Source organism: Equus caballus, chromosome 28, assembly GCF_041296265.1.
Source record: "Equus caballus isolate H_3958 breed thoroughbred chromosome 28, TB-T2T, whole genome shotgun sequence".
In the NCBI taxonomy this organism is placed as follows: Eukaryota; Metazoa; Chordata; class Mammalia; order Perissodactyla; family Equidae; genus Equus; species Equus caballus.
The window spans coordinates 41,876,849-41,889,988 of record NC_091711.1 but is presented as its reverse complement, the minus strand read 5'-3'; the positions used below and the strand labels follow the sequence as shown (position 1 = coordinate 41,889,988).

General features: G+C 55.7%; 1 protein-coding gene across 2 annotated transcripts in view; it reads right to left on the bottom strand.

Annotated features, from left to right (window-relative positions):
• CACNA1I (calcium voltage-gated channel subunit alpha1 I) overlaps positions 1–13,140 on the bottom strand; it is a 114,914-nt gene that overhangs the window by 40,590 nt on the left and 61,184 nt on the right. For both annotated transcript variants that reach the window (XM_023631848.2, XM_070254562.1), the window contains exons 6-9: positions 11,726–11,885; positions 5,838–6,153; positions 4,114–4,206; positions 1,016–1,328 (exon numbers count right to left, since the gene is read on the bottom strand). In XM_023631848.2, coding sequence (XP_023487616.2) covers positions 1,016–1,328; positions 4,114–4,206; positions 5,838–6,153; positions 11,726–11,885 — 882 coding nt within the window. The remainder of the gene's footprint in view (positions 1–1,015; positions 1,329–4,113; positions 4,207–5,837; positions 6,154–11,725; positions 11,886–13,140) is intronic.

Here is a 13,140-nt window from a genome sequence, read left to right as displayed (position 1 = left end):
CTGTCGCCCAGAGGCGGGTGGGTGGCAGCTCTGAGCATGAATTCTCCAGTGCGCCTCCCAAGAATCTCTGGTTCCCAGGACCGCAGAACAGGGCCCAGGGTGGCTGACTCCCTCTGTGTGTGGGCCTCCTCCTCGCCTCACAGAGAGGGAGATTGAGGCATGCAGAGGGGCCGGGGCTGTCCAAGGTCACACACTTTGCCTCTGCTCCGGGGTACAGCCCCGCGATGCCTGCTGACCTCCTTCTTGGCACCCACTGTGGGCAGGACTGGCCTGGGGTGGGGCCCTCCTCCCGTGGCTGGTTTGCCTCCTTCTACGGGTTCATCCCCCTGGGGGTGGGCTCAGCACAGCTGGAAACTGACATCCCTGATGCTGCTTTTGTTGGTGACACACTGCGTGACCTAAGTGATTCCCTTCATCTCTCTGGGCCTTCATTTTTCATCTGAGAACTGGGGATCATATTACTCAGTCTGCCCCCTCCTCAGGACTGTTTTCTAGAGAAGACGAGAAAACCAATGGACAGCCCTTTCCAAGCCGAAAGAGCTAACTCTCAGAAAGGACCGGTGACAGTCGAGCAAGATCACAGGGTGGCACGTGTCCCCAGCATGCCACGCCTTTGCAGGCCGGCCCCGGCCTCTTGATGTCCCTGCTCAGGTGTGCTAGCAAGCAGGCGTGGCTGCAGGAGCCCATGCAGGCTGCCGTGGGGTGGGGTGGAATTGTGGAGCTCTACAAGACCGAGGGCAGGCAATTGCTCATTTCTTTCCAGGGTGGAGGGAAGTCCCCCGGGGTGGGGGCTGAGTCCCTTGCGCCCAGGGCCAGCCCAGGCCAGGCACTGGCAGGTGGCGGGGAACAGGTGGAAGGAACCGAGGGGTGTGGACTGGACGGGGGGCTGGGCGTCTCTGCTTTTGCAGGGGACATGGGGACACGTGTCTGCAAACGGTGCTGGTTCTGAGTGCCAGTTGGAGGCGCACGAGGCCTGAGGGGGCCCCTGGAGGCTGCGGGAGGCAGGGCCACTTACTGTGGTGCCTGGGCTCCTTGGCGTGGGGCCCCGGCTTGGCGGAGGTGGGTACCCCCAGGCCCGGGGCCTGACGCCGGCTCTGCAGGGCCTGGTAGAGGCCCAGGGCGCGGCGCTTGGCCTTCCGCAGGATGTGGCAGACGTACTGGAAGATCTCCTCATAGCAGTCGCCGGGCTCGGCGTAGCTGGCCACCGTGCTGGAGGACAGGTAGCGCTGCCGCTGCTCCAGCATCAGCCGGTGCTCCCGCTGCTTGGTCTCCGAGAACTGGGTCGCTATGACAACGAGGCACAGGTTGATCATGAAGAAGGAGCCCACCTGTGACCAACGGGAGGAGAGGACAGGGACGGGGATGGTGGGGACAGAGGGGGGTAGGGGAGTGGGAGAGGGAGAGATGGAGATGGAGGGATAGAGGCAGGGTGGGAAGCAGAGGGATACAGAGGCAGAAGGGAAGACAGGAGGAGGGGCCGGGGCAGATCCAAGACAGTCAGGGAAAGGACAGAGCAGGGAGGCAGACGGCCAGACAGCCAGGGCACAGAGAGACGAGGACAAGGAGAGACAGCGAGAGAGAGTGAGACAGGCTCAGAGGGGACAGAAGCAGAGGGTGTGGGAGACGCAGATGGAGACAGGGAGAGAGAGGAGGGGGAGGGGGAGGGCCCAGAGAGACGGAGAGGCACAGGCACAGGTGGGGACAGGAAAAGATCGCTGAGGCCTTGCTCCAGGAGGAGGCCAGGCCCCAGGAAGGCAGGGGCCCCGGCAGCTCCCCAGGCCCCACTGGGGTCTGCTTCCGAGCCCACTCCTCTCAGGCCCCTAGGCCCTGGCCGCAGCCGTTCTCCTGTCTGGGACACAATCGCCGAGGCCAGGGAAGGAGGCCCAGCCCCTCTCAGGCTACCCAGGCCGTGAGGAGTACCCGGCCTCGCCTATCTCAGGGCCTCCACAGGCAGAACAGCCCTTCCTGCCTTGTTTCCAGAGGGCAGGTCCCTCCCCTGGCGTTTGCTAAGCCTCTGAACAGGCTCAGCGGCCTGCCAGTGAGAGGGAGAGGCTTTTCCTCCTCCTCCAGGCTGCCCTCCAGGAGGCTCCTGCAGGCCACAGCCCCAGTTACTGATTCACTTTCCCTCCTCTCCCCAACAGCAAGGCCGGGGAGCTGGGGTTCTGGGGTTGGGAGCTTCCTGGCCCAGAGGACTCTGGGAAAATTCCCAGGTAAGAAGACGCCCCGCTCATTCACCCTCTCAGTCATTTCTTCCACCAGCGTCTCTTGGAGACCTGCTCCGTACCAGGCCCGTGTGAGGGGCACCGAGAAGGAGCGGGCCCGGGTCCTCTCCTCCGGGACTCACCTGTCAGCCTCCTACCCAGCCTGCCTCTGCAGCTGCCTCCCCGGGTGACACAGGCCTCCATCCCCGCTGGACCTCCATTTCCCCATCTGTAAAATGGGAGGCTCGGGCAAAACGCACTTAGGACTTTTCCAATCAGAGGGAGCCCTGAGGATCTGGGTCTGAGGGCCCTGCCTCGGCTGTGCAGCCCAGGCTGGGCCCCGCGCCTCTCTGGGGCTCAGGGTACTCACCTGAGGCGGGCAGGTGACCCTGCGTGGCCAGGGAGGAGAAGGTAAATGACAGCATAGTTGCTCAGGCTCCACTCTGGACCCTCACTGTTCCCCCTTTCACTAGGAGCTCGGAGAGCTATGGGTCCTGCCTGGGGTCACGTGGGAAACAGCCAACCCCAGACTCCCACCCCTGACTCCATCAGAAGGAGCAGAGGGAGCTTTCTCCAGCCCCTCTCTGGAATTCGAGGCTTCTCCAGCAATCCCAGTGGACATGCTCCCCGCTGCTAGAGGATTCTGTCCACTGCAGGGTCTGTGCCAGCCGCCCCCTGCCCAGAGGGCTCTTCCTCTGGCTGCCCCTGCCCCCTTGAGCCTTGAAGGCTCAATTCTGGTATCACCTCCTCCAGGAAACCTCCCACTCCCCACCATCCTCCCAGCTGGACTAGAGGCCTCCTGGGGCTCCCTCAGCCCCTGAGCTTCCTTCTGTCTTGGCTCCTAAGCTGCTGTCTGGAGCCCATCTTCCCCCAGAGGGCAGGGCCAGGCCTGACTCTCTGCTCAGTTCCCGGCGCTCGGCTCAGGGCCTGGTGCAGAGCAGGGCTCCCTGAATGTGCCGGGGAATGAAATAACCAGTAGACGAATGGCGATGCTGAACCAACCTGGGTCCCTCTCCTTTGATCTGGGGTGTCTCCTTATGGGTTCAAGGCCCCAGCCTCCCCAGAAAGTGTCGGAGCTAAGCCAGCAGCAGGTATGTCTCAGGTCACCTGCCAGCTTGTCCTGAACCCCCAGGTCAGGGTCCTACCAGCCCAGGAAGGGGGGCTGCCCCAGAGGGCCAAGCACGTCCTCTCCCACCGCCGGAGAACCCAGCCTGGTGGCAGCAGGGAGCCACCAGCAACTCTCCAGGAGTGAATCACCTTGACATTTGGGGGACTGTGCTGGGGCTGAAGCTGCAGCCAGGCATGACAAGGTGCACGAGCTCGCTCTGGGGAGATCGTGTGGGAGAAGGCAAGAGGGCCGGCCGGGAAGGGAGCCTGCTCTGTGGGGGCAGACAGAGCCCCGCCTCCATCTCCAGGTCACCCTGGGAGGCCCTCGGAGGATTTCAAGGACTCCACCAGGTCACCACCAGGGTTGGTCTCCTCTCTACACACTGCTCTGGAAGCAGCCCTGTCTCAGAGCATCTCATCTTCCCGCCCCAGGCAAACAGGGATAGGCTGGAGCTCTTGAGAAGTTTCCATCCTGGGGCTGCGCCCCGGCTAAGGTCATGAAAAGAATGTATTCCCAGAGATTACGAGGCAGAGAAACGCAAGCGGGAGTGACACAGTGGACTAAATGCCCGGAAATGAGACATGAAGGCAATCGCAAGCGATGGACGCTTCCAGAAGCCGCCCCAGACGAGCCCCTTCAATCACCCACTGCTCGGCTGCATTTAAAACTGCCCCTCGCACTCTCCCACCCAGCTGTCCTGCTCTGAGGGGCTCCCTGGGGACATCCAAAGGACCCCCCCGCCCCGTCCCCTGGTCCACAAGTCCTTGGAGCTTGCGCGGAGAGCCCAGCTTCCCTGACACTTACTATGATGAGCAGGATAAAATAGATGAAGTTGTAGAAGGAGTGAGCATCCATCACGTAGTACATGATCTCCACCCAGCCCTCCAGAGTGATCACCTGCAGCCAGGACAGAGCAGAGAGGAGAGACAGCCTGAGACAGGCCGACCTCAGGAAAGGCAGGCAGCAGAGACAGCATCCCAGACAGAGGTCCTACTGTGTGCTGGGACGCTTTACACACATGCTTTCTCATACTTCTCACAAGGGCTTGGCAGGGCAGCCACTCTCATCCTCATTATCCAGGTGAGGAAACTGAGGTTCAGAGAGGTTAGGGCATTTGCACAATGTCACACAGCAGGAAGGAGTGCAGCCAGACTTAAGCCTGGTCCTTTTCACTCCAGAGCCCACCCCCTTCCCAGTCCACCACAGCAAGGAGGTACGGCTGGAAGCAGTGGGCCCTGCACTCTGGCTCCAGCCCACCAGCTGGGCCACTCTCGGAACCTCAGCTGCTTCTTCAGTACATGGCAATAACAATGGCCGCCTGGCAGGGGTTGGGTGCAGCTCAGCGGAGCTGGGGAATGTGGCTGTGATGAGGCTGGTGCGACTCTGTCCCCTACACACTCCTTTCCAGAGAGGCAGATGGAGCAGCTTTGGGCAAGACCAATGCTGGGTTACCCCAGCACTGCTGAGCAGGAGCCCTGAGCAGCCCACCCACCCTATCGGGGCTGGAGGGTCCCAGAACGCAGCCGCAGGGCCATGGTCACAGCACGCCCTGTAGCCCTTAACTCCGTGACCCTGCGTTCCTCACAGCAGCCGCCTCGGCCAGGCCCCCCACCTCCTCAGGGGCTTCCCCTCGCCCACCACCCTCTGCTCCTGCCCCGCTCTTCCCTCTGAAGACTGATGAAAGCGACCTTTACCAAGCACGCACCGCACGCTGGGCTGACCACTCTGCTCACACCATCTGGTTTATTCTCAGCCATTCAAGGAGGAGGGGGTGCTGCTATTACCCCATTTCAGAGATGGGAAAACTGAGGCCAGAGACATCAAGCAACACACTCAGGCCCCACAGGCCAGGTTCCCTAAACATACCCCACACCGTGCCCCGCAGTGCAGTGGGGCCACACAATGCAATCCAGTGCTCTGCCCAGGGTGGTCCTCGCGGCTCTAGGGATGTGTGGACACCTATGCGCTGGGCCCCCAGGTAAAAGGTATTTCTTACTGAGTTTTACTCTCAAAAAAAAAGCATCTGAGAGACCCTGTCCTCCACTCCAGTCATCAGCTCCTCAGTGCTCCCTGCACACCCCCGTGGCTTCCGTCCCCTTCCCCTCACGTCCCTGCTCTGGGGCCCTGCCTTGCCTGCTCAGCCCCCTCCCAGGGCTTGAGTCCCACCTCTCTTCTCTAGGAACAGACCTCCCTGTGGGGACCCATCTGCCCCAGGGAACCAAGGACTCCACAGAGGGCACAGGTTTGGGGGTCACCCAGACTGGGTGAGAATCCTGATCTGCCATTTCATGGTCACATGGTCCTCACTTCCTTTTTTTGACCCTCAGTTGCTCCGTCTGTAACACAAGCATGGTCACGCCTACGGGCCAGCATGTGAGCAGATTCCAATGAGAGGACAGGCGATAAACACCCAGCACAGGGCGCCGCCTGCCAGGGGAAGCGGCTTGCTCCGCCCTCACGCTTCCACCTTACCCCATGCCCACCCTCCCTGCGCCTGCAGGGGCCGGGGCCAGCCTGCGGGGCCTCACCTGGAAGATGACGATCCAGGCATAGCCGATGTTGTCAAAGTTGATGGCGCCCTTGTGGGGGTTGGCGCTGCCCGTGCGGCACACGTTGTAGTAGCGGTTCCAGTTGACGCAGAGCCCGCTGGCATTGAGGTCCTGCCGCCCCGCCCCAAAGTCGTAGACATCGTCCTTGGACAGGCAGCACTCGCGGCCCTGCTCCTTGAGCGGGGGAATCTCGTGGCAGCCCATGATGCCATTGTCCCCAGACAGCGAGCAGATGAAGGGCATCTCGTCATCCTCCTCTGGCTGGTAGTAGGGGGGCAGGGCCACATCCCCTTGTCTGTCCACAGGTGATGGTGGGCAAAGGAGGAGAAAGGGACAGTCACCGCCAGGAGGAGCAGGGAGGGGAGAAGCCAATGCAGCATGACGAGTTGGCCCAAGAGGCCCTGTCACTGCCTCCGGACCTTTGCACATGCTGTTTCCCCTGCCTGGGACACCTTTCCCGACCTCCGCCATGGTCATAAAAACTCCCACTGACCCACTGTGGTCAGTTCCAGGGTACCCCCCTCTGGGGAGCCTTCCCTGAGGGAGCCTCTCCAGGATCAAGCAGGGCCAGTCCTGGGCTCCTGTGGCCAGACTGTGCGCTGCACACACCCCATTACCACTCCCGGCACATGTGGAACCAATGCCCCTGGAGGTGGGAGCTCTTTCAGGGCAAGAACTGGGTCTCCACATCTCTACTCCCTGCACGCTGTTTGCTGGTGCAGGGCAGCTGCTCGATACACAAATGCTGCATTTACTGACCCGACAGACAAGGGTGAGATCCTCTGCCTGCCCCACCCCTTCCCATCTCTGTGATCTGGGGCTGGTCACTCCCCTTCTCTGGACCTTGATTTCCTCATCTGTAACAGGGAGATGACAATCCCTGCCCTGCCCACAATGGAACCTGGCCAGATGGTTCTAGGATGATCTGGATGAGAGGATAGTCGAGACAATTTTTTAAAAGAAGACCAATGAGTGGAACCCAGCCCTAGAAGAGAGCAAAATATTCTACAGCTACCATTATTAACACAGTGTGGTATCGTAACAGGAACAGAAAGACCCGTGGGACATCACGGAGCACAAACCCAGGTATAAAAGAGAATTATATTAGCATATAATAGAGATGCCTTTTCAGAACCATGGGGAATGGAAGGACCAGACAATAAGTGGTGTTGGGACAACTGCTATCCATTTGGAAAATAATAAAGATAGATCCCTACCTCACACCATATACAAAAGTAAACTTGCAGACTTGGTATCAAAAGTCTTTACCAAAAAAATGTAAATTTCTCATTATTGCTTATATCAACTGTACATTGAAAGTAATATTTTGGCTACGTTAGGTCAAGCAAAATATATTATAAAATTAAAAATAACAAACTTCTGGTGGATTAAAAAGCATAAATGCAACAAATATAACCACAAAAATATTATAAGAAAATATGGAATATTTTTGTTAACTCAGGATAGGTAAGGCCTTCCTGGATAAGACACACAAAATCCAAATTCTTAAAGGAAAAGGTCGACAAGATTGACTATGTACAAATGTAAAATTTCTGTGAGACAAAAGATAGCACACAAAGTAAAAAGACAAGCAACAAATTGGGGTAAAGCAAAATGTAGGCAAACTTTTTCTGTAAAGGGCCAGATAGAAAAATATTTTTTTTGCAGACCACATGGTCTCTGCCAATTACTCAACTCCGCCATTGTCACCTGAAAATAGTCAAAAGAAACAGGTCAACAAGTGGGCAGGACGATGTTCCCATGAATCTTTATTTACAAAAACAGACCAGAGTTTGCCATCCCCAGGATAAAGTATTTGCAATACATCAGGCAGATAAAAGATAACTGTCTAAATCATAATAAAACCTTCTATAACTCAGTAAGGAAAAGAACCAACTAGGAAAAAAAGGACAAAAGATAAGAACAGAAAATTCACAGAAGAAATTAAAATGGCCAATATATCAGAAGAGACACTCACCTCACTAGTAACAGGAAAATGCAAACAAAAATAAGAACGAGATCATTTTACATCCATCCACATGGCAAACACTTCAGGGTTAATAATACTGAGTGTGGAAAAGGGTGTGCAAACAGACACGCTCATATGCTGTTGGTGGGAATGTAATTGGTACAACCTTTCCAGAGGGCAATTTGGCAACACCTGTCAACAATTAACAAGTATACATCCAAGGCAAAAACATCCGGTCCCCTGACGTACAAAGGCACCGCTGAAATTCACAGGGGACAGGCGGGACTTCTCAGTCGATGGTGCTGTGACAACTGAACAGCCACATAAAAAGTGAACCTTGACCCCAACCACATACCATACACAAAATCACTGGAGATGGAATGTAGACCCACACGTGAAAGATGAAACAAAAAAGCTTCTAAGAGAAAACACTGGAGAATATTGTCATGACCTTGGGTTAGGAAAAGAGTTCTTAAACTGGACACAAAAAGCAATACTGGAAAAATGATGGATAATCCGGACTTCATTACAACTAAGAGCTTCTGCGCATCAAATGACACCATTAAGAGAGCAAAAATGGAAAACTCAGACTGGAATAAAATGTCTGGAACATAAATATCTATCCACCAAAGGACTCGAACCCAGAATACAAAGAACTACTATAAACCGATAAGAAAAAAAAGACAACCCAATTTAAAAGTAAAAGACCATAACAGACCCTTTATAAGAGGACCTACAAATGGCTGATAAACACATGAAAAGGTGTTTATCACCAGTAGCCATCAGGGAAATACAAACCAAAGCCACAGTAAGATACCACTACACTCTGACCAGAATAGTTACAATGGAAAGGACTAGCAATACCAAAGGTCGCCAGGGAAGTGGGGCCACTGGAACTCTCAGACTTTGCTAGTCCACCTCGAATGCACCCATTTTGGAAAACAGCTTGGCAAAATCTACTCAAGTTTAACATAGGCACACCCCCAACCCAGCAGTTCCACTCCGGGGTATTTACCCAGAAGGAGGGATGGTTACATCCACCCAAAGGGATGGACAAGAATCCTCGTGAGTCATAAGAGCCAAAAAACCAGAAACAGGCCAAATCAACAGGAGAACGGAAAAATCAGAAGTGCATATTTGCTCAATGGAATGCTCACAGCGAGGAAAAAGAAGGAACTGCGAACACGGCCCAAGAAGCAGACACAAAAGGTAACACCCTATAGGATTCCATTCAAAGAAACCTCAAAAATAGGCAAAACAGACCTATGGGGATAGAGGTCAGAATAGTGGCTACTTTGGGATGAGGGGGATAGCATCGGGGAAGGGGCAGGAGGGACCCCTCCTGGGCACTGTAAGTTTCTCTGGGTAGACTTACATCGGTGGACACCCAGTTAAAACTTCCTTATGCTGTGCACTTAACAGCTGTGCCCGCTACTGAACGTAATTTATATCTTAAAAAAAAGTACATACACTTTGACTAGTAATTGTGAGTCTAGCCATTGATCACACGTGTATACAAAGATCACACACATACACGATGTGCCCTGCAGCCCTGTATGTAAGAGCAAAACCTTGGAAACCATGCAAGGTCCATCGGCAGGGGCTGGCTAGATGAACCATGGTTCACCTGTGGAATAAGAAACAGTGGTGTGAAAACACGCTCAAGACACATTGCCAAAGTAATTTGCATTTTCAAAACCTGTCTCGAGGTCAGCCCCCGTGGCCTAGTGGTTAAGTTCAACACGCTCCACCTCCGTGGCCCAGATTCAGTTCCCAGGCATGGACCTACACCACTCGTCTGTCAGTGGCCATGCTGTGGTGGGGGCTCACATACACAAAGAAGAAGACTGGCAGCAGATGTTAGCTCAGCGCAAATCTTCCTCAGCAAAAAGAAAAATAAAATAAATAAAATAAACCTGCCTGGGGTGTAAACGGTTGTGCGTGTGCATGTAATTTATGCTTAGACAGAACCTGGAGGAAGCGACCAGACACTCTGCAGAGGACACCAGACCTGGGCTCAGGTGCCTGGGCCTGCCACCTCCTAGCTAGGCAAAACTGTCCTGATTCTGTGCTCATCAAGGACCCTCAAACCCATCACTTTGTGTGTCCCCAGGGGCTTATGCACCCCAAGGGATGCTCTGAGCACACTCCCTGGGGGCAGCCGCAGCAGGCTCTGGAGCCAGGGAATGCAGGTTTTAATTCTAGCTCTGACTTTGCCAGAATTGCCCTGGAGCGAGATTCTCCTCTCTTAGCCTCAGTTTCCTGGTCTCCACGTGCGGTCAAAAGTTAAGCATCACCTCCACATCTGTCACGCAGGAGTGCTCCATCATCGCCAACCACGTAAATAAACTGGCCTAGAGACACGCAACAACCGAGTAAATAAACTCACAAGGGGGGTGATTTCAGACAGAGATAGCGCCGAGAAGAAAATGAGGCAGGATAATGCAAGAGAGTGTCTAGGAGAGAGGGGTGGTGAAGGCAGGCCTCCAGGAGGAGGTGACGTTGGGGCTGAGCTGGGATGAGAAGGGGGCAGCCACGGAATGGCCTAGGGTAAGATCTGTGTGGGACAGAGCGGCCTGGGTGTGTCCTGAACCCTCAAAGCTGAGAGCTCAGACCTGCACATCTCCATCTTGAAGGCCAGACCAGGAGAAGTCAGTGCCCCGCCTCCTGCTGTCCCAGGCCCTGCCTCAGGGCCCCACTCTTCTGAATGATTGACACAAGAGCAGGGCCCCCTCCCCCGACAGGGTCCTTACCCACAAGGGTGCCCCTTCTCTGGTCTCCCAGGTACCCCCTGTGCCCCCACAGCGATGGGCACGTGAGCCAGTTCCCTCCCCAACCTTCACCCGGCTCTCTGGGTTAGCTTCATCTCCACAACTGACAGTGAGGCTGTGAGGGAGGAAGGTCAGCCCACCCCTGGCCAGTGTCCTCACACGGCCTGCAGTCGCCCTCGGTCCATGAAAGTCACTCAGTGGAGGCATCTATGACCAGCTCCCGGCCTGGGTGCTCCCCAGGTGCAGGAATTCCATCTTCCGCTGCGTCCTCAGCCCTGAGCACCGGCTCGGCAAGAGCCGCCAATGGGGGTGTTTGTCCAGTGAGAGGACGAGTGGCACGCTTTCCTGTGTCTGTCCCCCACACCTGGCACGGCGTGGCAGTGCACTAATGCAGATTAAACTGGAAGTACCCTCACATCCAAACACACAGGTGTCTGTGTGCACACTCAGGGACGCCACCTGTCCCCCACTGCTGAGATTCCACAGAAGTCAAATTTCTCAGACGACTCGACCCAGCTCCTCCAAGAGCCAAAGCTTGACTTCTGCTCAGACACCTTTTGACAGCCATCTCTCTGGGAAGGAGCCCAACCCCCTGCCTTCAGACACAAGTGGGCCGAATGCGAGTCCTTGATGACTCAGAGTCACTAAGAGGAACGTGTGTGCTGTAATTAGAGAGCCAGGCTGGGTCTGCTTTTGAGGTTTTCTGCCCTCTTTTTCCCTGTTGGCATCACTCCTGCTTGAGTCTTCACTGCCCTTTCCCCTCCCATCTGACCTTCTCGCTCGCTGCTTCCACTCTGTTGCCCCCGACTCGAAGTTACCAAGTAAGCTAAACTGGCGTGTTAACGCAGAGTCACCAGGAGCTCAGTTAGCATCTAAGGCCCTAGTGCAGACTGGGACTTGGTGACACCAACACTGAGAGCTCAGAGGCCCTTGCGCTCGTTTTAGCGTCCAGCCACTCACGGTAAACCCACTGCCAGCTTCCCGGGGCACACCCATCCCTTGATCTCTCTGTACCCCTGGGAATAAGGACTGTGACCAGGTGCTGAACCCAGTCCTAAAGTATTCAGCAGCACTGCTGCCCCAGGGAAAGCAGGCGGCGGCCACCCGGCTGGCAGGGCTGCACTCACATGGTGAAGTTCTCCTCCAGGAAGCAGCGGTTGCGCAGTAAGCCGGCCCAGAGCTGCACGCCGATGATGCCAAAGATGAAGAAGACAAAGAAGCAGAGGAGGAGGACGTTCCCCAGCATGGGCAGCGTGTCCAGGAGCAGGTTCACCAGGATCCGCATACCTGGGAGCGGGGAAGGGCGGAAGGACTCTCAGAGAGGACAGAGGGAGAGCGGGGTCAGAGAAACAGAGCGGGGGTAGGGGGGAAAGGTGGGGGCAAGCAGGCAGGGGCTCCCTACTGCTCCCAGCCTGCTCAGTGGCCACCAGATAGACCTTCTCCTTGACATCTGCCCCTCCACCCAGAGGCCATGGAAACGGCGCTGGGCCCCACCACACTTCCGCTAGACTGTGGATGAATAAGCAGGTCTTTACGGAGCCAAGTGTTCTTCTGGGTAATCCACCAACATGATCTCCTTCAGTCCTCATGACGACTCTGTGAGGTTGGTAATATCATCCTTATTTTATTGAAGAGGCAACTGGAGGTTCAGAGAACCAAAGCTACTTGCCCAAGGTCACACAGCCAGGAAGCAGCACAGTCTGGATTTAAACCAGGTGTCCTGACACCAAGTCTAGAACCGCTTCCACAACCCCCAAGTACCCACAGGCCTGGGACCAAGGCTGGCGTATCTCACTATGCCCAGCATCCACCCAGTATGGGCACAGTAGGTGCCTAATGAATGTGTCCTGATGCCCTTCATCTGCGGGGCAGTCACCGGTCCCCTGAGCACGCCAGGACACACCAGGACCACCCAGAACCACCCTGATGACCCATCCCACTGCACGATGAAACCACGCAGAGCTCTCAGAGCCACCTACAGAAGAGCCATGGCCAGCGAGGGACTCAGATCTGGCCCCATGTCAGGACTTTTTCCTTCCTGAGAAATAGCTGCAATGAACGAGCTTTTCACCAGAAGGGAAAAGAGGAGAAAATAGGAAAAGGAGATGGAAACAAGAGTCCCCAGAGAGGGTGCCAGGTGACTTGGGAGGCCTCAGGCAGGCATCAGAAGGGACGCAGAAAGGGTTAGCCACAACCTGGAGGGGTGGCATCCTCAAACCAGGCAGTAGGGAGACAAAGCCTGTGATTTAGAGACATACGGGTTCAAATCCTGCCCTGCCGGCCTGGGGGACCTTGAGCCAGTTCCTTCCCCTCTTGGAGGACGAAGACCTTCAGCAAAGGACCCAAGAAGACAGCAGCCACCCAGCGATGTTTCCCGGCTCAAGGGCCACACCCAACTCTGAGCAAACCCTGGGGCTCCCACCCCAGAGAGAAAACGGAGAATGGGCTCAGCTTCCATCCCCACCCTACACACTTCCATCCTTCACATCTGTCTCCCCATTCTTCCCCTTGGCCCTCCTGCCCTGGGCTGGCCATCCACACC